The sequence below is a fragment of the Nicotiana tabacum genome, chromosome 15, assembly GCF_000715075.1.
Source record: "Nicotiana tabacum cultivar K326 chromosome 15, ASM71507v2, whole genome shotgun sequence".
Classification (NCBI taxonomy): domain Eukaryota; kingdom Viridiplantae; phylum Streptophyta; class Magnoliopsida; order Solanales; family Solanaceae; genus Nicotiana; species Nicotiana tabacum.
The window spans coordinates 24,636,237-24,663,123 of record NC_134094.1 but is presented as its reverse complement, the minus strand read 5'-3'; the positions used below and the strand labels follow the sequence as shown (position 1 = coordinate 24,663,123).

The 26,887-nt window shown below is 36.2% G+C and overlaps 2 protein-coding genes across 4 annotated transcripts; one reads left to right on the top strand and one right to left on the bottom strand.

The window, feature by feature from the left end:
- Nucleotides 1-247: 247 nt before the first annotated feature.
- LOC142169428 (DNA-directed RNA polymerases II and IV subunit 5A-like) lies at nucleotides 248-6,006 on the top strand. Of its 2 annotated transcripts, none has more exons than XM_075230667.1 (5): nucleotides 248-413; nucleotides 1,263-1,470; nucleotides 2,977-3,156; nucleotides 4,876-4,989; nucleotides 5,688-6,006. In XM_075230667.1, exons 2-5 carry the CDS (start codon nucleotides 1,270-1,272, stop codon nucleotides 5,811-5,813), a joined length of 621 nt encoding a protein of 206 aa, XP_075086768.1. In that variant the 5' UTR covers nucleotides 248-413; nucleotides 1,263-1,269; the 3' UTR covers nucleotides 5,814-6,006. The 2 variants fall into 2 exon arrangements, with proteins under 2 accessions (XP_075086768.1, XP_075086769.1); XM_075230668.1 differs by having other exon boundaries at nucleotides 276-413; nucleotides 1,260-1,470.
- A 2,118-nt stretch (nucleotides 6,007-8,124) lies between these two features.
- On the bottom strand, nucleotides 8,125-13,883 carry LOC107773718 (DNA-directed RNA polymerases II and IV subunit 5A-like). Of its 2 annotated transcripts, none has more exons than XM_075230665.1 (5): nucleotides 13,718-13,883; nucleotides 12,661-12,868; nucleotides 10,975-11,154; nucleotides 9,142-9,255; nucleotides 8,125-8,443 (listed from the first exon to the last, which is right to left on the bottom strand). In XM_075230665.1, exons 2-5 carry the CDS (start codon nucleotides 12,859-12,861, stop codon nucleotides 8,318-8,320), a joined length of 621 nt encoding a protein of 206 aa, XP_075086766.1. In that variant the 5' UTR covers nucleotides 12,862-12,868; nucleotides 13,718-13,883; the 3' UTR covers nucleotides 8,125-8,317. The 2 variants fall into 2 exon arrangements, with proteins under 2 accessions (XP_075086766.1, XP_075086767.1); XM_075230666.1 differs by having other exon boundaries at nucleotides 12,661-12,871; nucleotides 13,718-13,855.
- Between the last annotated feature and the right edge of the window lie 13,004 nt (nucleotides 13,884-26,887).

Here is a 26,887-nt window from a genome sequence, read left to right as displayed (position 1 = left end):
CATCATACACTATCAGGTGACCGAGAAGACGAAGCAACGTTGTTACAAAATAATAAATGGTGAGTTCTTTTATAAAATATAAAAGTTTGGAGTAATTTTTAAAAAATATAATAATAATATTTTGGCCCAAAACAAGATATATTGAGCTGGTTTTGAGATTTGGGATTTTGCCAAAATAAAAGCAAAATTTATGGCAAAACATGTGTTTGCAAAATAAAATCCAGATATATTTTGGCAAAATCCAAATATAAAACCCAAATATATAAATCATCTTTAGGGCTTTAAAAACCCTGCTAGAATTCGCTAGTTTGCTCCATTCAATAGCTAGTGGAGCTCCAAAACTACTCCATTTTCGAGCTTCTTCCCTTCTTTCTTGGAATTTTAGAACATCTCCTGGTTTTTCATATCTTGAGGCAAGTACTCTGTCACAGCTTCCACTTTCTTTATTCTATTCAAATTTTTGGAATTACGTTGTCTTTTATAATCTTAGGTGTTGACCTTTGAATGACGACTAGTATTAATTAGTGCCCATTGCATCACTAGTCTGTTGTGCAATTTAAAATTGGAAAAAATCTGATTTTGATCTTATATATCCTGTAATACTGGGTATGTTGTTGTTGTTGTTGTTGTTGTTGTTGTTGTTGTTGTTGTTGTTGTTGTTGTTGTTGTATATCCTGTAATTTCAATCTTGATTTGGTGAAAACTGGAACCTTCTATCTGAATGTATTCTGGAAAATTTGGCTAGATACACAGCTTATGAAATTTTGGACAGATAATACATTAAAATATATAATTTTTTCTGTTAAGTTGATTGCTTAAAGAACAGCTTTTGTAAGATCTAATAATGTAAATGATCATCATTCACTGGACTTCATGCGATACTAGGCTGCCAAAAAAGTGAGAATTTGTTAAACTGTCTAATACATTTGATCTTTGTTTTGCGATGATCTTTGCCCAAACCGATAACTGACCGATAATCGCTAAAATCGATAACCAATCCGCCGCTATCTTATCGGTTTAGGGTTTAGGGTTATTTAGTGTCTTGGTATATTAAAAAACCGATTAACCGAACCAATAATTACTAAAACCGACCGACTGATAAGCAGCCCAATTGCTGGAGGATAGGACCTTTAGCTAAGAAAGTCGAAGAAAGGGGAGGATGGGATCTTGTCTGATGTGTTCTCAATGTATTAGCTCTAACTAGGAGTTTTACCCTATTCTTTACTTATAAATGCATTCTTTCTAATTTTTGAATTTAGTAGGGAAAAGATGACTCTATCAGAAGAGGAGCTCTCAAGACTTTTCAGAGTTCGTAAGACACTGATGGAAATGTTGGCCGATAGGGGCTACCTTGTCGGAGAGTTTGAGATAAATATGTCAAAACACCAGTTCCTTCAGAAGTATGGTGACAACATGAAGAGAGAAGACCTTGTAATTCAGAAAGCCAAGCGCAACAACAGCTCCGAGCAGGTGTGTGCTTTTCAATTTCCCTTCTTGTCCAATTTTAACTAAGGCATTTGCATAATAGTGGCATGAGATTATTTTAATGGAGTAACGTGGTCAGTGAGGATTCTTACAATGCTAACTAGTTTGGGATTGAAGCTTAGTTGTTGCCTAATTTAACTAAGGTTACTTTCAGTTTATTTCAGTCCTTGTCTAAGGATTTTAGTCTTTCCTTAAGTTGATGAACTTTCTGGGACTTTATTTTTCAGGTTAAGTCACTCCTTTTCTACTAGTATGTCAGTATACTCTGTCACTTCCTTGTATTACTGAGGCTAAGAGTATCTTGTCATTGTTGTAATAGATGTTCTCAACATTGTCGCGTCAACATAACTTAGTTATATTTAGCACAAACATTATGCATTAAGGCTGTCTATATCATCGTAGATTTCTTTTAAAAAAATAAAATATACAGATTCTGTAAATGAAAAACTGTTGCAGCAAACAGATGGCAATATTTAATGTAGTAGCATGTTTTCTATGCATAAGTAATTGCGTATCTTGATTTCTCTTTTGATGCACTAGTCAAAATCAAAGTGATCAGTAAGAGGTCCCATCAAAATTTTATTTTCTTATTGTTTTAGTAATCGGCGAAAGTGTATTTTTTGAAGGATACAACAACAACAACTATGCCCCAATCTCAAGCTAGACGGGGTTGGTAGTATGAATCCTCACTATCCATGTCACTCTATTTGGATGTATTTTTTTTATGGATATAACAACGAATTCAATGTTGGACTTGTTCACAACAAAAAGGAAAAATATCGTTGGATTTAATTTTGTTCTGTTGACATCTGAATAATACAGGCTGGATGATATTTTTGCTCTCTGATTCCAAGTGACTCGACAATAAAGTGATTTGGAGAAAATGTATGATGAAATGGGCAAAGGTTAATTAGTAAAAAAATCCAAATATCTGTACGAACACCCTCCACCCCCACCCCTTAATATCAAGAAAAAAGGAATTAGAAAGGGGGAAAGAATGTCTATATTTTTTGAAATGGAAAGGAATATCTTATCAGTTTGTAGTTCAATAATGGAAAATGATATGCATGTAGTTCAGAAAGCAGGAACACTAAAGTAGGGAATTGGAGTTGTAGTTGTGTTTGCAACTCTACCGTGCATCATTAAGTGTAAGGTTACAATCTCGTTGGAGGCTTCCTTTACCTCCACCCCACTTTTCACTGGCATCCCACACCAAAAGTTTCTAAATTGTTCAACATGAAAGCAACAAATTTTTACTTGTAAAAATGTTTTCTAATAAATATAGTAACTAAGGAAACAGTTGTTGGGTAATGTGATATGACCATTTGTCCTTTGAATCTGTTTTGGTGTGTTTAGTTTAACAATTATCAGATATTTCTAGCTACTTCAGTATTTGAGTTTCTTGTGTTTCACTAAGGAATTATTTGCTCATAATGTGTAAAAAGTTAATGCAAAATTCTCACAGAAATTATTTGCTACCATGTGACTCAGATATATGTGTTCTTTCCAGAGGAGGCAAAGGTTGGTGTTAAGACAATGAAAACTTATACAGAACGCATGAAAAAAGAAGATGTCTTCCAATCAATCCTGGTTGTACAACAAAATTTGACTCCCTTTGCTCGTACTTGCATAAGTGAAATATCTACAAAATTTCACTTGGAGGTTTTCCAGGTGATTACTCTACTATTTCTGCTTAAAGTTTCTCCTTACTACTTGAATGGGGGATTGAAATTGTTATGAAATAGCTGAGGAGCTTAGTTCACTCCTAGTGTTTAATCATTTTATTTTTTGTACCTTCGATATTTGGTTTCTTCGATTTTTGACCAACTATTATTTACTTGAGCACCTGACACTACTCAAGAAGTAGGACCACCAAAACCAGAGGTACAATATGTTACTATGATTTGCAACCATTTACGTTTTGATAAGGGGATTATCTAGTATGAAATTTATCAGTTCGTCCTCTTTCTTTTGCTTGTCGGTTGTTTTCAACATTGTAAATACTTCTTGTTTTAATTAAGAGGGAGAGAGAGAGGGAGGGAGCCTTTAAAAATACTTGTTTGTGTTCTAATAAAGATGGTCAATATTGCATCAAAATGACATTGATCATGATTAGAATGATGCTGCCACTTCACGTTGCCCTAGATATGTCTTGTGAACGAGAAGTTTGTTCTCTGGCATTTCTCACAATTAGTGTCGCTCTTATTCTCCCCACTTGTGGGATTACACTGGGTTGTTGTTGTTAGTACCAATTTTTTTCTTTGGGGTGAGGGGGACACTACAGTTATTCGTTTCACTGCGGAAGTTTTTGAAATTCATTAGGCTTCCAATTTGTTGTTATCTTGCATGACTATTGCAATTGGATTGCATGACTAGAGCAATCCAATTGGTCTGCTATACTAAGAGTGGTGGCAGCTCATTGTGAAAAAGTTATCATTGAGACTGAATTGAAATTGCACTAGGTTGAATTTTTTTGAGATTTAGGAATCTGATTATGTTATGTAAGTTGCAAATGGTTGATGCACCCTGGAAAGGATGTTTTCGATGTGTGTCCTAGCTTTTGAAAAATTTATGTCAAAAATATCCTCATCCAAACATCAGATTGATATCCAGAATCATCAAATCAAATTCTATGTTAAACAAGAGTGGTTTGACTACTTCTTAATAGAATTCGTCTAATCACTTTCAAGATATTGCTTAGAACCAATGGATCAAACAAGGGTAACTTTTACAAAGTTTGGAGGGAGGTATTGGTGTCTATACCACCGAGCGTTGAAGCTAAAAGAAGCATATTTCTATAAAAAGATTACATGATCTTAGTCTCCAAATTTCACCAGACCTTGAATCTGATTAGGACAAGACCTTTCCATTTGATGACATTTTCAAACTTCAGAAGGATAGATGTTCAATTTCTCTCTAGAATTTGAATAAAAGTGCAAAAATTAAATGTCAAGTTTAAGAAATCTAATTTCTATGAACAGTACAGGAATGTGCGAGAAATTTGGGACTGACCTTCAACAGTTTTGAAGCCACCTACTGCGTGCAAGTATATCCAATATGCCTAGTAGTCATAATGTTCAGAATGACTTTGCATATATTTTTTCAAAAAAATCTGTTCAGACTGATGTGCCTCTTCATGTCATTCAAGGCTGGTTGGGTTTGACAGAGAGTGATTCTATTGGCATTTTCATTCATATAAAGGGTTATTTGATATTCCTCTTTTTCATTTTTGTGTGGGAGGGGTGACATTTCTGTTATTTGTTTGACTTGGTAATCGGGGAGCTTGCATTCTAATATGCTCATTTAGTTGCTTTATCTGATTGATAACTATCTATTTAGATAGTAAAGATTGGTGCTTAAAATCATCGTGATGTGTGTTTAATGTTTCAGGAAGCAGAGTTGTTGGTAAACATAAAAAATCATGTTCTAGTTCCTGAGCACCAGCCACTTACTCCTGAAGAAAAGAAAACCTTGTTGGAACGATACACTGTGAAAGAAACACAGGTTAGCATTGATAACATTATTTGCACTGCTAAACTTTTGACCTCATATAATACAATAAAGACCAGGAGAAACGCGATGCCTGCAGATTTTTTAAGGCATATTCTTTAGCGCTAGTGGTGGTAGTGAAAGAATTAACGCAACGGCATTTGGAGATATAGAAAAGAAGAGCAAAACAGCATGCTTCATTATAGTGTTGAAGCTGAAAGTATCTTTTTCTCCCTTAGTAGTCTAGAAAAATTTAGCCAATTTTCTTCTTTGCGTCTTCTTTTGTGTGAAAGATCATTTGAAGCCTTGTATCGAATAGATACAACATTTCTACAACTGAGCTTCTATTATGAATTGGAGTTTGGCTGAGGGTAAATTTTATAAGGAACTAGGGTCCAGCTGCGCGGTTTTGCCAAACATATGTACGGCTTGAATAGTTTCTGTGTTGAGTTAGGTTCAGTTGACGGGGGCTTTGATGGACCTAATGTTGTTAATTGAGTAGCTTTGATGAAAAGACTAACTGCATGGATTGATTATCACCGTCAGGATGGCCTTGTTATCTTCTGCTTCTTGCTTTTGGCTGATTGTTTTATTCCTATTATCTTGATTAACCCTGCCACTGTGATTTATGCTATTAAGACAGGTGTGGTTGATTATTATTGTCAGTATTTTTGATGTAATTAAGTGCCTAATAATTTCTTCTGTTAAAACAGCTTCCTCGAATTCAGATCACTGATCCTATTGCTAGATATTATGGGCTGAAACGTGGCCAAGTCGTGAAGATTATCAGACCAAGTGAGACTGCAGGCCGTTACATTACTTACCGATATGTGGTTTGAATTAGTTTTGATGTTTTCACCAGTTGAAATGTAAAGCAGTGACCAGAAAAGTCAAGTGATGTAGTTGTTTCTTTTTCTTTTGGAGTTTTATTTTTGGTCTTTTATTCCTATCCATTTTCTTTCTGTCTATTGCTATTTTTCTTTTCATATGAAAACTACACTATTAATCAATTATCATACTCATCATCTGTTAGTTGTTGCTTCTGCTATACCTAGGAAGCTAGCTAATAAAATAGACAGCAAACGAACACATTCTATTGTCTCCTAAAGCAAGGCTGGTTCTGCTGCTGGGGTTAGGCTAGTAACTCCATGTAAGATCAAATGTATCCTTGTAATAATGAATTCTCGTTTCTTGTCAATACGAGAGCATATTTGAAAATAAGAATGTATTTGTAGATGCAGTCTTCACTCTTGTCAATTTACAAGATGATTTTGATGTCACTGCAACATCAGTAATGTTACACACTATGTAAGCCATCTTTCTATCATCGAAAGTGAGAATGATGAGCAAATAAAGAGTTAATTTCAGCTTGTAGCATCAAAGGCATCCTTAGAACCAAGACCATCAACCAGCCAAAATGAAGAGGTTTTGTTCCCTACTAAATTCTACTCCCGACTTCTATATCTTTCCTCTTAATTTTTTTAACCATCTAATAAAAGGAATCCATTAACCTTACTAAGATCTAGATTCGTGTCATGTAAGATTTATTAAGGAGAAGCGGTCTCTACTGTGAATTTCTCCACTTTTATGACTCCTGAAACTTCTACTTACGATGGAGGTCCAGTCTCATGACTCCTAAAACAGTAAAACTTCTAGTTAAGGTGGATGGATCCCAGAACCTTTTTGAATTGTGACTGCCTGTTTTTGTATAAAAGCTGTTTTGATTCCAGCAAAGTGAACCATTTGCCTAGAGTACATCCCTACTGATAATCGAAAAGGTTCACTGCAAGTTCAATCTATAGTGACAAACAGAACGTTTCCGTCACGTCTATCTCACCACATCCCTTCGCAATCCCTCCCAGTCTATAAGTCTAGCAAGAGTAGATGAAGTTTAAAATAATTGAGAAATAATGTCATAATTTCTTCTAGGATAATGCTGAGGGAGGGACAAAACAACATTGGTACTCATGGACCTCATTATGTTGGGAGAAAAATGAAGGTGGTGCAGGCTTAAGGTTTATCCATGAGATCAATAAAGCCTTTGATGCAAAAGCCTTTGCTAATTGAAGCTTACAAAAGAAAACATATACTAGTATATGTTTTCTTTTGTAAGCTTCAATTAGCAAAGGCTTTTGCATCAAAGGCTTTATTGATCTCATGGATAAACCTTAAGCCTGCACCACCTTCATTTTTCTCCCAACATAATGAGGTCCATGAGTACCAATGTTGTTTTGTCCCTCCCTCAGCATTATCCTAGAAGAAATTATGACATTATTTCTCAATTATTTTAAACTTCATCTACTCTTGCTAGACTTATAGACTGGGAGGGATTGCGAAGGGATGTGGTGAGATAGACGTGACGGAAACGTTCTGTTTGTCACTATAGATTGAACTTGCAGTGAACCTTTTCGATTATCAGTAGGGATGTACTCTAGGCAAATGGTTCACTTTGCTGGAATCAAAACAGCTTTTATACAAAAACAGGCAGTCACAATTCAAAAAGGTTCTGGGATCCATCCACCTTAACTAGAAGTTTTACTGTTTTAGGAGTCATGAGACTGGACCTCCATCGTAAGTAGAAGTTTCAGGAGTCATAAAAGTGGAGAAATTCACAGTAGAGACCGCTTCTCCTTAATAAATCTTACATGACACGAATCTAGATCTTAGTAAGGTTAATGGATTCCTTTTATTAGATGGTTAAAAAAATTAAGAGGAAAGATATAGAAGTCGGGAGTAGAATTTAGTAGGGAACAAAACCTCTTCATTTTGGCTGGTTGATGGTCTTGGTTCTAAGGATGCCTTTGATGCTACAAGCTGAAATTAACTCTTTATTTGCTCATCATTCTCACTTTCGATGATAGAAAGATGGCTTACATAGTGTGTAACATTACTGATGTTGCAGTGACATCAAAATCATCTTGTAAATTGACAAGAGTGAAGACTGCATCTACAAATACATTCTTATTTTCAAATATGCTCTCGTATTGACAAGAAACGAGAATTCATTATTACAAGGATACATTTGATCTTACATGGAGTTACTAGCCTAACCCCAGCAGCAGAACCAGCCTTGCTTTAGGAGACAATAGAATGTGTTCGTTTGCTGTCTATTTTATTAGCTAGCTTCCTAGGTATAGCAGAAGCAACAACTAACAGATGATGAGTATGATAATTGATTAATAGTGTAGTTTTCATATGAAAAGAAAAATAGCAATAGACAGAAAGAAAATGGATAGGAATAAAAGACCAAAAATAAAACTCCAAAAGAAAAAGAAACAACTACATCACTTGACTTTTCTGGTCACTGCTTTACATTTCAACTGGTGAAAACATCAAAACTAATTCAAACCACATATCGGTAAGTAATGTAACGGCCTGCAGTCTCACTTGGTCTGATAATCTTCACGACTTGGCCACGTTTCAGCCCATAATATCTAGCAATAGGATCAGTGATCTGAATTCGAGGAAGCTGTTTTAACAGAAGAAATTATTAGGCACTTAATTACATCAAAAATACTGACAATAATAATCAACCACACCTGTCTTAATAGCATAAATCACAGTGGCAGGGTTAATCAAGATAATAGGAATAAAACAATCAGCCAAAAGCAAGAAGCAGAAGATAACAAGGCCATCCTGACGGTGATAATCAATCCATGCAGTTAGTCTTTTCATCAAAGCTACTCAATTAACAACATTAGGTCCATCAAAGCCCCCGTCAACTGAACCTAACTCAACACAGAAACTATTCAAGCCGTACATATGTTTGGCAAAACCGCGCAGCTGGACCCTAGTTCCTTATAAAATTTACCCTCAGCCAAACTCCAATTCATAATAGAAGCTCAGTTGTAGAAATGTTGTATCTATTCGATACAAGGCTTCAAATGATCTTTCACACAAAAGAAGACGCAAAGAAGAAAATTGGCTAAATTTTTCTAGACTACTAAGGGAGAAAAAGATACTTTCAGCTTCAACACTATAATGAAGCATGCTGTTTTGCTCTTCTTTTCTATATCTCCAAATGCCGTTGCGTTAATTCTTTCACTACCACCACTAGCGCTAAAGAATATGCCTTAAAAAATCTGCAGGCATCGCGTTTCTCCTGGTCTTTATTGTATTATATGAGGTCAAAAGTTTAGCAGTGCAAATAATGTTATCAATGCTAACCTGTGTTTCTTTCACAGTGTATCGTTCCAACAAGGTTTTCTTTTCTTCAGGAGTAAGTGGCTGGTGCTCAGGAACTAGAACATGATTTTTTATGTTTACCAACAACTCTGCTTCCTGAAACATTAAACACACATCACGATGATTTTAAGCACCAATCTTTACTATCTAAATAGATAGTTATCAATCAGATAAAGCAACTAAATGAGCATATTAGAATGCAAGCTCCCCGATTACCAAGTCAAACAAATAACAGAAATGTCACCCCTCCCACACAAAAATGAAAAAGAGGAATATCAAATAACCCTTTATATGAATGAAAATGCCAATAGAATCACTCTCTGTCAAACCCAACCAGCCTTGAATGACATGAAGAGGCACATCAGTCTGAACAGATTTTTTTGAAAAAATATATGCAAAGTCATTCTGAACATTATGACTACTAGGCATATTGGATATACTTGCACGCAGTAGGTGGCTTCAAAACTGTTGAAGGTCAGTCCCAAATTTCTCGCACATTCCTGTACTGTTCATAGAAATTAGATTTCTTAAACTTGACATTTAATTTTTGCACTTTTATTCAAATTCTAGAGAGAAATTGAACATCTATCCTTCTGAAGTTTGAAAATGTCATCAAATGGAAAGGTCTTGTCCTAATCAGATTCAAGGTCTGGTGAAATTTGGAGACTAAGATCATGTAATCTTTTTATAGAAATATGCTTCTTTTAGCTTCAACGCTCGGTGGTATAGACACCAATACCTCCCTCCAAACTTTGTAAAAGTTACCCTTGTTTGATCCATTGGTTCTAAGCAATATCTTGAAAGTGATTAGACGAATTCTATTAAGAAGTAGTCAAACCACTCTTGTTTAACATAGAATTTGATTTGATGATTCTGGATATCAATCTGATGTTTGGATGAGGATATTTTTGACATAAATTTTTCAAAAGCTAGGACACACATCGAAAACATCCTTTCCAGGGTGCATCAACCATTTGCAACTTACATAACATAATCAGATTCCTAAATCTCAAAAAAATTCAACCTAGTGCAATTTCAATTCAGTCTCAATGATAACTTTTTCACAATGAGCTGCCACCACTCTTAGTATAGCAGACCAATTGGATTGCTCTAGTCATGCAATCCAATTGCAATAGTCATGCAAGATAACAACAAATTGGAAGCCTAATGAATTTCAAAAACTTCCGCAGTGAAACGAATAACTGTAGTGTCCCCCTCACCCCAAAGAAAAAAATTGGTACTAACAACAACAACCCAGTGTAATCCCACAAGTGGGGAGAATAAGAGCGACACTAATTGTGAGAAATGCCAGAGAACAAACTTCTCGTTCACAAGACATATCTAGGGCAACGTGAAGTGGCAGCATCATTCTAATCATGATCAATGTCATTTTGATGCAATATTGACCATCTTTATTAGAACACAAACAAGTATTTTTAAAGGCTCCCTCCCTCTCTCTCTCCCTCTTAATTAAAACAAGAAGTATTTACAATGTTGAAAACAACCGACAAGCAAAAGAAAGAGGACGAACTGATAAATTTCATACTAGATAATCCCCTTATCAAAACGTAAATGGTTGCAAATCATAGTAACATATTGTACCTCTGGTTTTGGTGGTCCTACTTCTTGAGTAGTGTCAGGTGCTCAAGTAAATAATAGTTGGTCAAAAATCGAAGAAACCAAATATCGAAGGTACAAAAAATAAAATGATTAAACACTAGGAGTGAACTAAGCTCCTCAGCTATTTCATAACAATTTCAATCCCCCATTCAAGTAGTAAGGAGAAACTTTAAGCAGAAATAGTAGAGTAATCACCTGGAAAACCTCCAAGTGAAATTTTGTAGATATTTCACTTATGCAAGTACGAGCAAAGGGAGTCAAATTTTGTTGTACAACCAGGATTGATTGGAAGACATCTTCTTTTTTCATGCGTTCTGTATAAGTTTTCATTGTCTTAACACCAACCTTTGCCTCCTCTGGAAAGAACACATATATCTGAGTCACATGGTAGCAAATAATTTCTGTGAGAATTTTGCATTAACTTTTTACACATTATGAGCAAATAATTCCTTAGTGAAACACAAGAAACTCAAATACTGAAGTAGCTAGAAATATCTGATAATTGTTAAACTAAACACACCAAAACAGATTCAAAGGACAAATGGTCATATCACATTACCCAACAACTGTTTCCTTAGTTACTATATTTATTAGAAAACATTTTTACAAGTAAAAATTTGTTGCTTTCATGTTGAACAATTTAGAAACTTTTGGTGTGGGATGCCAGTGAAAAGTGGGGTGGAGGTAAAGGAAGCCTCCAACGAGATTGTAACCTTACACTTAATGATGCACGGTAGAGTTGCAAACACAACTACAACTCCAATTCCCTACTTTAGTGTTCCTGCTTTCTGAACTACATGCATATCATTTTCCATTATTGAACTACAAACTGATAAGATATTCCTTTCCATTTCAAAAAATATAGACATTCTTTCCCCCTTTCTAATTCCTTTTTTCTTGATATTAAGGGGTGGGGGTGGAGGGTGTTCGTACAGATATTTGGATTTTTTTACTAATTAACCTTTGCCCATTTCATCATACATTTTCTCCAAATCACTTTATTGTCGAGTCACTTGGAATCAGAGAGCAAAAATATCATCCAGCCTGTATTATTCAGATGTCAACAGAACAAAATTAAATCCAACGATATTTTTCCTTTTTGTTGTGAACAAGTCCAACATTGAATTCGTTGTTATATCCATAAAAAAAATACATCCAAATAGAGTGACATGGATAGTGAGGATTCATACTACCAACCCCGTCTAGCTTGAGATTGGGGCATAGTTGTTGTTGTTGTATCCTTCAAAAAATACACTTTCGCCGATTACTAAAACAATAAGAAAATAAAATTTTGATGGGACCTCTTACTGATCACTTTGATTTTGACTAGTGCATCAAAAGAGAAATCAAGATACGCAATTACTTATGCATAGAAAACATGCTACTACATTAAATATTGCCATCTGTTTGCTGCAACAGTTTTTCATTTACAGAATCTGTATATTTTATTTTTTTAAAAGAAATCTACGATGATATAGACAGCCTTAATGCATAATGTTTGTGCTAAATATAACTAAGTTATGTTGACGCGACAATGTTGAGAACATCTATTACAACAATGACAAGATACTCTTAGCCTCAGTAATACAAGGAAGTGACAGAGTATACTGACATACTAGTAGAAAAGGAGTGACTTAACCTGAAAAATAAAGTCCCAGAAAGTTCATCAACTTAAGGAAAGACTAAAATCCTTAGACAAGGACTGAAATAAACTGAAAGTAACCTTAGTTAAATTAGGCAACAACTAAGCTTCAATCCCAAACTAGTTAGCATTGTAAGAATCCTCACTGACCACGTTACTCCATTAAAATAATCTCATGCCACTATTATGCAAATGCCTTAGTTAAAATTGGACAAGAAGGGAAATTGAAAAGCACACACCTGCTCGGAGCTGTTGTTGCGCTTGGCTTTCTGAATTACAAGGTCTTCTCTCTTCATGTTGTCACCATACTTCTGAAGGAACTGGTGTTTTGACATATTTATCTCAAACTCTCCGACAAGGTAGCCCCTATCGGCCAACATTTCCATCAGTGTCTTACGAACTCTGAAAAGTCTTGAGAGCTCCTCTTCTGATAGAGTCATCTTTTCCCTACTAAATTCAAAAATTAGAAAGAATGCATTTATAAGTAAAGAATAGGGTAAAACTCCTAGTTAGAGCTAATACATTGAGAACACATCAGACAAGATCCCATCCTCCCCTTTCTTCGACTTTCTTAGCTAAAGGTCCTATCCTCCAGCAATTGGGCTGCTTATCAGTCGGTCGGTTTTAGTAATTATTGGTTCGGTTAATCGGTTTTTTAATATACCAAGACACTAAATAACCCTAAACCCTAAACCGATAAGATAGCGGCGGATTGGTTATCGATTTTAGCGATTATCGGTCAGTTATCGGTTTGGGCAAAGATCATCGCAAAACAAAGATCAAATGTATTAGACAGTTTAACAAATTCTCACTTTTTTGGCAGCCTAGTATCGCATGAAGTCCAGTGAATGATGATCATTTACATTATTAGATCTTACAAAAGCTGTTCTTTAAGCAATCAACTTAACAGAAAAAATTATATATTTTAATGTATTATCTGTCCAAAATTTCATAAGCTGTGTATCTAGCCAAATTTTCCAGAATACATTCAGATAGAAGGTTCCAGTTTTCACCAAATCAAGATTGAAATTACAGGATATACAACAACAACAACAACAACAACAACAACAACAACAACAACAACAACAACAACAACAACATACCCAGTATTACAGGATATATAAGATCAAAATCAGATTTTTTCCAATTTTAAATTGCACAACAGACTAGTGATGCAATGGGCACTAATTAATACTAGTCGTCATTCAAAGGTCAACACCTAAGATTATAAAAGACAACGTAATTCCAAAAATTTGAATAGAATAAAGAAAGTGGAAGCTGTGACAGAGTACTTGCCTCAAGATATGAAAAACCAGGAGATGTTCTAAAATTCCAAGAAAGAAGGGAAGAAGCTCGAAAATGGAGTAGTTTTGGAGCTCCACTAGCTATTGAATGGAGCAAACTAGCGAATTCTAGCAGGGTTTTTAAAGCCCTAAAGATGATTTATATATTTGGGTTTTATATTTGGATTTTGCCAAAATATATCTGGATTTTATTTTGCAAACACATGTTTTGCCATAAATTTTGCTTTTATTTTGGCAAAATCCCAAATCTCAAAACCAGCTCAATATATCTTGTTTTGGGCCAAAATATTATTATTATATTTTTTAAAAATTACTCCAAACTTTTATATTTTATAAAAGAACTCACCATTTATTATTTTGTAACAACGTTGCTTCGTCTTCTCGGTCACCTGATAGTGTATGATGTAGTTCATTATAAAAATGATAATTTTGTATCAAACTTATTTATGTTCAGGACTATGGTTTGCGATAATATAATGAATGTTATTGATAATTGTACTGTTGGGTATTTGTGATAGTTTTTAGAATTTGTGGGTATAATTCATGTTTTTCCAAAATAAATTTGAAAAATATGTTTTGAAAACTGATGTCCAGACACATTTTCATCTTCAAACCAAACTTCACCCAAATCAGATTTTTCAGAATAAATTTGGGAATCTATGGCAAAATGCTAGCTTTATATAATCAAGGGTAAAAATATAAATTAGTTAGAGCTTAATGGAGCAAGTGCACAGATAGCGATTCTCAAGATGATTCAGAGATTAGTCAATACTTATTTTGTCCTGAAATTTTTAACTAAAAATTTTAACTTTAAGATAATTCAGGACATTTTTTCAGAAAATTTGAACAGAAAAACTGAAATCCAAGACGCATTGGCTAATTTTTAAATAGTAGCCTTTTAGAGTGGCTATCTAGTGTCATATCTACTCAGTTAGACCAATTCTCGAACCCCATACCCCATTATTCACATAACTAGTACACATACTCACGCGCGGTGCGGGGATCGTTTTAATATAAAAAAGAGCGGAAAGAATTGATAAAAATAAATGTATATTGCATACTAAATTTAGCAACCGCGTTCAAAAGAATTAAATTAAAAAATAAATAAATTTGATAGAGATGTCTCTATAAAATTATTGTTGGAGAAGAAGAATTTGACTTTATCTATTATAATTTTAATTATGTTATATAACTCATTGCATGAATTTACTCATCATAATTCAAAAGAAACCTTCTCATCTTAAATTCAAAGAAATCTTAGCTCTATAGTTTTATAATAAATTCTTTTTTTCGTGTGAGTAAGCTTATTTACTTGTTACTAGAAATTCTTTCAGTTTTCAATATCTTTTAGTTTTGATTTTGTTAAGATTTCACTTATGTGATATTTAGTGTTGTATGACTTTTCTCGTCATAATTAGAAAGATAATTTCTCATCTCAAATTTAAATAAGTCTCATCCTACTAATTTCTTTTTCTCTTTTTGTTTAATACTGTTACTTATCATTATTGCATTATTCACTATTTAGTATTTTTGCATTTTCATGTAACGTTTTAGTAGTTTACCATTTGACAAAATATCCTTGCTTAAAATAAAAAAGTATAATATAAATTTTTTCTACTCCTGAAAATTTAATTTATTCACTTTAAATTATTGCTAAAAATATTCAGGGGTTATTTTAATTTGTCAATAATATTTTTGAGTATTAGTAAAATACTCTCACGTTACATCTATAATCTGGATATTTTATTTAAGATCTTATTTTGCTGCTTGTATTTTTTAAAATTTTCAAAGTTATCAAATCTTTAATATATTAGCTACATTAATTTACTTTATTTTTTATTTTAACTTACCTCAAGTATAAAGTATAAATAGTCATAAGTTATCTCATTCTTCTTTATTCAATTTTTATTTTTTTATATTTAACTTTTATTTTATATGACGCATCCATTTTTCTAGTGAATATAGAAGAAAATTTATGAATGGATCTATCTATAGACATAGTTATAGATATATAAATTGAATTTATTAAAAATATTTTTAGATTTTATCCTAAATGTTCCAAGTGACTTTTTCTCAACACGGTTTTAAAGTTTTTTCTGAGAATTCTATAATATATTATTATATCTTACCTTTTAAAATAGTATTCTTGACCATAAATTAGATACAAAAATATCAATTAATAGTATATTTTAAAATTTAAGCAAATAGAATCCAACAAATAAATTTTATTTTTAATAATATTTAAATACTCTCTTTTTAATATAATATAGATATACATTATAACTTTGTAACCAATGACCAAATATAAATGAGAAAATAACTATATATTAGGTTTGATAGTTTTTGCGGCAAAAACTCGCGTGGAGTTATATTATGTGTTGGTAACTTCCCAATCTAAAATAGAATAGATTTAAGAATAAGTAATTTTCAATATATAAAAAATATTATTTCTTTAAAAGAATATAAATATAGGGTCCGGTAATTGGAATGAGTACAGTCTAAATTCCTTAACGAGGATCCATTTGAGGGCAAGTCTGGTGCTAGCAACTGCGGCAACGGAGTAAAACAATATTAGTCACGTCAAATTATGATCTGGTTTTTTAAACATATTAGATCATACATATTGCTTTAACAAAGTTCCATCTTGTGTCCCGGTGCAATGAACTCAATAACAAAATTGAAACTAAAGAAAACGAATAGTATAGTTATCGATTAACTATTTTGTTTCTTAATTTCATTATTACATGATCCACTATTCAGTATTACTTCATTGCTAATATGATATTTTATCAGCTTCACCACTCTCCTTTTAATATAACGTATATGTATTTTCTCACTCTTTTTAATAATATATAGATTACTAATATGAGCAACTTTATTTATATATTAAAATTATGTTTTGTACTCGAAGTTTTTTATTATTTAAAGTATTAACTACATATCTTTGATTGTTTTAGTTATTTATTTTTTCACTCTAAGAAATAATTAAGTACTATGATTTATTATACAGTGAGTGACAACCTATATAAGAAAAGAAAAAAGTATCATTATATTAAAAAAAAAAAAATAGAAAGTCGAGGGTTATCATTTAGGATAAAATAAGCATTTTTTAAATTTGATTAAAGGGAGAAAATGTTTGTTTATCACCAAAGTTATAGATTAGAAAAATGCCATATTTTTTGTTTATAATTTCTTGTGACAAGGTAGAATACTTTTATCACCAAACATCTCCCACTCACATTCCTATGAGAGCTAGAACAAAGAATGCTCAAATGAATTATTTACTTCATCTTGTCACGACCCCAATTTTCCTCCATAGAATGTCGTGATGGGTCCTAGTCTCTAAGATTAGGTAAGTCTAACATCCATTCAGAATATAACGGAAATAATAATTAAAGTCTCAATAACTCAACAACTAGTATAAAATAAACTCCGCAACTCAGCATATACAACTTCTCAAAACCCCGTGATAACAAGTCACAAGCTCTACGAATAAGTACTGATCATCCCTATACAATGATGTGTCCACAAAAGGAAAGAAATGAAATAAACTAGATAGAGGGGAACTCCGAGGCCTGCGGACGCCGACAGGTATACCTTGAAGTCTCCAAAGTTGAACTCGTCTCACTAGTGCCTAGACTGGTAGGAGGTACCTAGATCTGCACAAAAAGATATGTAGAAGCGTAGCATGAGTATACCACAACGGTACCCAGTAAGTGTCAAGCCTAACCTCGGTAGAGTAAAGACGAGGTCAGGTCAAGGCCCTACTGGAACAAACAAGAAACAAAATGAGTAATTAACAGTGTAATAATAATAACAATGGAAATGAAACCAGTAAGAAATATACCAAGATTAATTACACTGAACTAAGGCAAATAATGCATCACGGAAGAAAACAAGGAATGTTATGCCCAGGAAACGAAACAACCAAACACAAGTGAAGTAATAGAGAAGTATCAACAAGAGTCACTACCGAGGTATCGCCTCGTAGTCTCAAATCACAAAATAATTCACAATCTTTCCTTATATCACCGTGGGAGCCTTGCATTTAGTTTTAAAAATTATTTTTCCCGAAATAGCTTCCCGCATTTTAGTCCACCCCTTCCCAACCATCTGTTGTGCCTTAGGGAAAGACACCACCCTGGTAGGAACATAATTTAAAGTACCCTACCACTCCAACTGTGGCAAACCTGGTATAGCCAACATCATAGTCTTGGCGTGACAATCAAGAATAGCATGATAGGGCGATAACCAGTCCATGCTCAAAATAACGTCAAAATCTACCATATTGAGCAATAATAGATCAGCTCTGGTCTCAAAACCACCAAGAACAACTAAACACGAACGATACATACGATCAACAACAATAAAATCTCCTACAGGCGTAGACACATAGATAGGAGAACTCAAAGAATTATGGGATATACCCAAATACAGAGCAAAGTAAGATGATACATAGGAATAAGTGGAGCCTGGATCAAATAAGACTGATGCATCTCTATGACAACCGGGAACAATACCTGTGATAACTGAGTTGGATGCAACCGTCTTCGTCTTAGTCGGAAGAGCATAACATCAGGCATGGCCTCCCCCTCTAGGGCGACCTCTACCCGCCCGACCTCTACCTCTTGCTGGCTGAGCATGTGGAGTGGAAACTGGTGCGGTAACCATGGCCTGAGAAGTCTGGGGGGCCTGTGGAATACGTGGAGCCTGAGTAGTCTGTGGAGGTGCACCCCTCCTGAGTCTGGAGCAGTCCCTCACCATATGACGAGTGCCACCGCACTCAAAACAAGCTCTCGGAGGACGTGGCTGCTGAGACTGGCTTGGGTATGGTCGGCTGGACTGACCGCTGAAAGCACCCCGTGCAGGGGCCGGTGCACTATACAATGGCGGTGCATAATGGGCAACCTGAGACTTGGAAGTGGCCGGAATACCGCTGGAAGCTGGAAGTGCTGAATGAACAGGATGGCTCACATAACCTCTACCATGACGGGCTGCAACTGGGGCACGGGCACCACTATATATGCCAGAATCTTAAGGCCTCTTGGCCTCCCTCTTTTCTCTCTCCTGAACCCACATATCCTCCAATCTTCGAGCGATCTCCACAACTTGCTGGTATGGGGTTTCAGTCTCCAACTCTCGAGCCATACTAAATCTAATAGTGTGGTTGAGCCCCTCGATAAATCGGCGGACTCACTCTATAACTGTGGATACTAAAGCTGGTGCATGTCGGGACAACTCGCTGAACCTGACAGCATACTCTCATACGGTCATAGCACCCTGGCGTAATTGCTCAAACTCCGCACGCCATGCATCCCTAAGACTCTGGGGAACAAACTCTCTCATGAATATCTCTAAGAATTAAGCCCAGGTGAGTGAAGTTGCCTCGACCGGGCTACCTAACTCATACGCTCGTCACCACTGATAAGTCGCTCCCTTATGCTGGAACGTAGTGAAAGCAACCCCACTCGACTCCACAATACCCATAGTACGGAGGATACGACGACACTCCTCAAGAAAACCATGTGCATCCTCTAAAGTTAAGCTGCTGAAAGTAGGAGGGTGGTACTTTTTGTACCTCTCGAGCCTGATCTACTCCTCCTCAGATACTGCTGCCTTAACCTTGGGCTGAACACGAACAACCGGCTGCATAGGTATGATCTCTAGGACCTGGTCAACCTGGACCCGCTGCTTTGGGGCATGGGCGACGGGAGTCTATGCTCCTCCCCTGGCCTGAGATGTGGCAGGAGCAAGTGGAATCAACCCCGCCTGAGCTAGCGTGCCAAACATGCTAAAAACTGGGCGAGAGTCTCCTGAAGTGCAAGGGTAGTAATAGGCGTCTCAGGTGCCTGCCCTCCAACTGGAGCTACTGGTGGCTCCTCTGTAGCAGCTCGAGCAGGTGCTCTGGCTGCCCTACGTGCCCATCCTCGTCTTTTACCCCGGCCTCTTGCGGCTCTAGTAGGGGGCGCGGGTGTCTGATCATTAGATCCAGCTATGCGTGTCCTCACCATCTGTAAGAGAATGGAAAATTAGAGATTTAGAATTTCAAAGTCAACAAATTCGCACGATAACGCCTATGAACCTAGAGCTATAATACATACTTGTCATGACCCCAATTTTCCTATATAAGATGTTGTGATGGCACCTAGTCTCTAATACTAGGTAAGCCTAACATTCATGCAGAATATAACGAAAATAATAATTAATGTCTCAATAACTTAACAACTAGTATAAAATAAACTCCGCAACTCAGAATATACAACTTCCTAAAACCTGGTGATAACAAGTCACAAGCTCTACGAATAAGTACTAATCATCCCTATTCAACGATGTGTCTGCAAAAAAAAAAAAAAGAAATGAAATAAACTAGATAGAGGGGGACTCCGAGGCCTGCGGACGCCGGCAGGTATACCTTGAAATTTCCAAAGCTGAACTCGTCTCACTAGTGTCGGGACTGGTAGGAGGTACCTAGATCTGAACAAAAAGATGTGTAGAAGCATAACATGAGTACACCACAACGGTGTGAGCACCTAATTTGTTATCGTGCTTGAATTTTTTCCCACTTATCACACCAATGCCTCACTTCCGACTTTCCCCCCTCATCTACCCAATACCTAACTTCCCACTTCCCCCACTCACACTCCCACTTCCACCACTCATGTCCCCCACTCGCATCCCCACTATCCCCCTCCATCATATGCACATACACTCTCACGTATTACTTGCTCTCCAATTCTCTTCCCCTCACCCGATGCCTGACCATTTTCACTACATATAGAGAGCAACAACAACAACAACAACCCAGTATAATCCCACTAGTGGGGTCTGGGGAGGGTAGTGTGTACGCAGACCTTACCCCTACCCTAGAGTAGAGAAGTTATTTCCGATAGACCTTCGACTCCCTCCCTCCAAGAACTCCCCACCTTGCTCTTGGGGTGACTCGAACTCACAAAGTCTTGGTTAAAAGTGGAGGGTGCTCACCACTAGAGCAACCTACTCTTGTCGACTATATATAGAGAGCATACACAAGAAACAAGGTGGGGAAAAAATGAAAAAGAGCGAGAAAAGCCACCTCCCTATTGCTTCTCTTACTTCACCACAAATTCATCTTCTTCCTCCATCATTCCTCACCATGGAAGAACTATGAAGCTCCAAACATCCATCCATGTAAATCTCATAAAATCAACCACCAAAAGCCATGAAAACACCTTTGTTTCTCATCCCAAAACCAGCCCCAATTACACAGCAAAAATGAGCCAAAAACTAGTGAAATCCCCCATAAATTTCAGCCTAAAACTAGCTTAAAATAATCCCTAAATTCACCCCAAATTCCAGCTCAAAAACATTCCCTTCTCACCTAAAAAACGGCTGCAAAAATCCGTAAAAACATCCCCAAATTCCAGCCTCAATCCCAGCAAAAAACACCCCCAAAAAGGAACCAAAAACCTGTTGGAATTTGCTAAAAATGCAGCAAAACCCAGTTCCAAACACCACCCAAACCAGATGGAAATTCCAGCCCCAAAAAGGCAACAAAATAACAGTTCAAACTGCTGCCAATTTCAGCTCAAAACTGTCTGAAAATGGACATCAAAACCCACCTAGAAACACCTCGAAACAGTCCACTTTTCACATAAAACAACAACGTCAAGAGTTGAGATCGAAGGCTGCCGTTCGAAAGCTACGGTCTAGTTCATTTTGTTTTCGGTCAGTGCATTGCGTGATTGTCTTCTTTCTTTGCACTCTTTTGATTTGTTCTCTTCTAAGTATTATTGTATAAATTTATGCTTATGTATTTGGTTTCATGATTTCCTACTCGCTTTTACATCTTTAATATAAATGATTACATATATTCTTTATTTGTTTAGTGTACTCAATACTTGCTTCTATTTTATATGAGATCTGCCTTTGGTCATAAGGTCTTATTAGTTACTGCTGAGATGAATTCCTATAGGTTGGAACATGGTTGATAGTGTCTAATGTAGTAACTGGGCCTAAATTGACGATAGTCTAAAGGCCAATGTTTGGGTTTTGATAAGTGGGCCGTTGAAGTCTGTTGTGAATTAAAAAATCTTTGACCAAATAAGTTTAATTTGCTAGGCCCGTTAATATCATATAGCTGCCCTCTTTTATTAGTCCGTAAATAATTTGATAACATTCATAAATATTCATAGAATGCTTTAGGCGCGCTCTTAATTAATAAAATTATCGTGATTATGTATACGTTCGCGTAACATAATTATGATTTCCAACATTAAAACCAAGGTATGCGTTCGTGCAACTTTGGGCAAAGTAATATTAATAATAATAAAGTGTTATTAATTGTGTATACGTACGCATGACATGTTTTTGACAAACCAAACAAAACGAATACACACACGTGTGATTCATTTTCAGATAATTCCATAATTACAAACAACAAGTAATTTAAAAGCGGTAAAAGGTAAAATACATATAGGTTCTAAAATACGTAATTAAATAATCAATTAAGCCAGGTATGATTAAAGCGACCATGTTAAAACTACGAAATCCGGAAATGCCTCACACCTTCTTCCTGGTTAACAGAATTCCTTACCCGGTCTTCTATGTTCACAGACCATAAATAAGAGTTAATTTTCTCGATTTGGGATTTTAAAATAAACCTCTAACTTGGGACACCGTAATAATTATTCCAAGTAGTGACTCTAATTAAATAAATAATCCCATTTCGAATAGTGTCACTTAAATTGGAAAAACTCCCTTTTCCTAGAAAAAAGTAGGTGTGACAGCTCTGGCGACTCTGCTGAGTATTCGAACCCAGAATCTCTGGTTCAGGGTTCACAATTTGAGATTAAATGATTGTTATACTTGGCTACTTGTGATTGTCTCATATTACTTATAATGTTGTTCTTTACCGCTTTGATATTATTTGAATTGTATATAAAACTGTTACGACACCCTTCTTCTCTCTGAGTCTTCTAAATATTCTGGGAAGTGCACGCTGACGTGGCTTCTTTTCTGTTAGAGTTTCATATCCCTACTTTTAGAATGAGGATCGGATCAATTACAAAGCTGGATGGCCTTTTAGTTCCCAGTACGTTGCCCCCCCTCGACTCGAGTTATTCGCTCGGGTAAGCCAGGTCTAGAACAATACACCCCCGGATTCAAACCTAGAATAACATAGCCTCATGCCGGATTTCTAGTAGGAATGTTTCTTTGCATCATGTGCATTTGACTTTGTGGACTCAACACAGGGGTTGGGTCCGTCTAGGACAGGTGTACCCAAATTAAAAGACCATCATGATGCATTTTACGTGCTACTTGTGCATTTGTTTGTTTCAGCTTGCATGTTGACTGGCTTCTAGAATAGGGAAAGAAAATCAAAAAAAAACCAAGAGTGAGTTAGGAGAGAGAATATTTACCCGATTTCTGAAAAATCCAGGTATTTGAAAAATCCCGAAACTCTGCCGAAATTTTGAAAAAAAAAAAAGAGAAAAAGAAAAGTCATTTCTAAAAGAGCCAATGTTTCAAAAAGTCATATTTTTCCTGTGGTGTCAAAACTGACCGAACTACGCGAGTCTAATTCTCACTGGATGTGAGATACGTAGGCAAACCTCATCGGTTCCGGCCCACAATTTTTAAAAAACTCCAAAAAATATGTTTTCCTTTACTTCCTTCTCTAGAAAAGTCTTTCTTTGAGATCCCAATTCTTAAAAATCAAAAAATATTTTCATTCTTCTTCATAAGGATTTCTTTCGAAAATTGAAAAGAAAATTCAAGATTCTAAAATATTTTCTTTTTTTTAGAAGTCTTTCTTTCATAAATTCAAAATAAAATTCTAAAAATCAAAAAATATTTCCTTTCTTCTTTAGAAGTTTTTCTTTCGAAATCCCCCCCATCAGATTCAATCATAGCGATTAAATAAACTGAGTGAAAAAATAAGAGAATAAAGAAAAAGAAAGAAAGGAGTGACAAAAATAACAAAGAAAACAAAGAGCGAAAAACAACCAAAAGAAAAAAACTAGAGTGAAAAAATTCAAAAGAGAACTCTTTGTCCAATTTGAAAAAGAAACCGCGGAAAGTTTTCGTGGACATGCTGTCAAATGGCGCGAACAAGCCGCCAGGGTAAAGCCTCCAATGGACAAAGCAGAAATGGTTACGGTCTTCCTATAGGCCCAAGAGTGTAACGTCCTGGCCGGTGTCCGCTATGGGTAAGCCGTTTGTTGAGGCTATCAAAATTGGAGAGATGGTCGAAAATGGTTTAAAACACAGGCCGAAATTTGAGTCATGCTGCCTTTATGGCCACATCACTGGCCGTTATGAATGGTTCGGGGGGTTTGATGAACAGAAACGGGAGAGAAGAGGGAACTATGATGGCTTCTAGCTCTCGAGGGGCCCCACATGTCATTCAACCAATCATATATGCTTCCTAAGATCCCACAACACTATTATCCCCATCAAGATGCTGCTTATGCCGTGGAACCTCCCCCCTATGCGGTGATGAACGCGCAACCTTACATGTGACCACAACATTATACACAAAACCAAGATCCACCTCCCAGAAATGCCCGTCCCTACCAAGCTCCAAGTAATCCCCAACCAAATGTTCCCCAATACAATCCTCGTCCAAGAGAGCCCCTTAGAAGAAATCAGTTCACCTCTATTGGGGAATCATAGTCTAGCTTGTTCCAAAAGCTAGTCTGCTGGAGCCAGTGGCCCCGAACCGGAGCTTGTTCCAAAAGCTAGTCTGCTGGAGCCAGTGGCCCCGAACCGGCCAAACCCCTAGTCCCCCTCGCACCGAGCTGATGCTAGATGTGAATACCACTCTGGAGCAATGGGACATGATACCGAAAACTGTTGGACTCTTAAAAGAACAGTGGAAGACCTCATCGAGGTCAAGGCAATAGTTCTTAGGGATGAAGAGGCCCCAAATATGACGAACAATCCTCTGCATACTCACATCAATAGGCTAGTAGTTGGAATGATCTGTGATGATGGAGAAGTTGATCCGGCACTGAAGGCCATTGCAACCATTGCCGAGACAGAAGAAAAGCCAAAAAATGATCGCCAAACCTGAAAGGTCCCTGTCAAACGGGAATCTCGGTAGCCGGTCTTGCTATCCTTTTTGTGTCCGGATTATTTCAGGGTGTAATCCGGATGTTTTACTTTTATTGTCTTACTTTTCGATGTAAACCCTTCTATCTTTAAAAATTCAAATAAATGAAATCAATATTTCATTGTCCATGTCTTTTTTCATGACTTTGTCACTTCTCTTATTCTTTTTTTAGTTTTGTTAAATGAAGATTTTAATAACATGACATGCTTGCGGACTTCATGCCCAGATCCTAAAACGCTGTCTAACGGCGAAATAATGAATCAAGAATTAAAATGCAATGAATATAAGTTTAAGGAAATAAAATAAAGACTCGGAATAGCTAAAGAAAAATTGGCTCCAAATTGGAAAGGTTCATACATTGCAACAAGAGTACTGCCAAAAGAGAGCATTGTACCTGGGACACATCGGAGGAAATGTCCCTGAAACAACTGTCAACGTAGGTGCAGTCAAAAAGTACTATGTTGGATCTTCTATATAGCATTAATGTTCTCCGGTTGGGATGAAGAAGGCTTTTATTCTCGCTACCCCAAACACCATTAACCCTTTTTGCCAACCCTTTGAGCCAGTTATCTTTCTTTGATTACCCTATTTGGAACCTGATACTGTTGTTGAAAAAAAAAAGACAACAAATAAAATAAATAATAATAATAAAAATAAAAAATAAAAGAAGAAAAAAGGGAAAAAGAAATAGAAAAATAAAACAAAACAAAAATCAAAACCGTTCATGTTCATTGAACTACGTTCGACTTGATTCCGAAAGGATACGTAGACAGCCTCTCTCTGGGGTTCAGTCACACCAAAACAAAAATCTACATTCCCCCAAAAGTTGAAACTGGGGCAGATGTTATAATGGTTCGGTGATGGTTTCGCCTGAATGGTTCCAAAGTTGTAATTAAATCCAAATTCTTTTTACCTAAATCCTTTTCAACTCCTTCCGATCAACCGGCGAGAATATTCAAGAATCGAAAGATACAGTTACTTGGATATGATACAACCAAATGAGAGAAATACAATGAGAGAGTCTTATTGGTGAAAACCTTCACGGGCACCGTAAGGCGATGGTAAGTAGAGAAATTAAAAATGAGAGAGTCTTTTTAGTGAAAATTCGCAAAGAGTACTATAAGGCGATGGTGAGAAGAGAAATGAAAGAGGTCAGCTGGTGAAAACCCGCAAAGGGCACAACTGATCGAAAAGAGGTGCAATAAGTAGTCAGGAAAAACAAAAGATTCTCCGGGGCCAGAATTGCAATCAATAGTCAAGAAACAACCAGTTGCAGCTGAAATTATCATAAAAAAGCCGGCCGAGATCAAGTGACTGAAACATTCAAGTCCACAAAACCAACCACCGTTTCTAACTAACAATTGTTCTTTGTTTGAAAAACAGGAAATATGTACAATCCAAAGCAACCTTGCAAGAAGCAGGTACAACCAAAAAGAAACTGAGCGGGAGCTAGAAATAGCTCTCCAACAGCAACAACTCCAAAAGGGAAGTTTTCTCCAATTTCTTTCCCGCGTTTTACTCATTCTGTAAATAAAATAAAATAAAAAAGAAAAACTGGAGGGCCATGACTGGGGTCTCCACTGTCTCTACTGGAGGGCTATACTACTATTTTTATGGTAGTATAGGGTACACCACTCCCTAGCTGCATTTTCCAACATAGGGTCTCCACTGTCACGACCCAAACTGGAGGGCCATGACTGACACCCGGGCCATACCTGTCGAGCACCAACGCACATTTTATCTGACCTTTTTTATTATCTATAAGGGCCGACAAGATCAATATAAATGGTAGACATGAATCCTAAATAACCACCAATGACAGATAATGGCATGAACATATATAACATAGGCCGACAAGGCTGTCATGAAGCTATGTATAAGGTATGAGCTGACAAGCTGCCATGAGAGACTATACAATAAAAATCAGTCGACAAGACAATCCAAAATATACATGAGTCGACACCTATCTATGAGCAGTGCTACAACATTGCCAGAACAGGGACCCAACATACCCATAATGTCTATAACAAAAATGCATACCAAGACCACGACAAGTCCGGAGAAGGGATC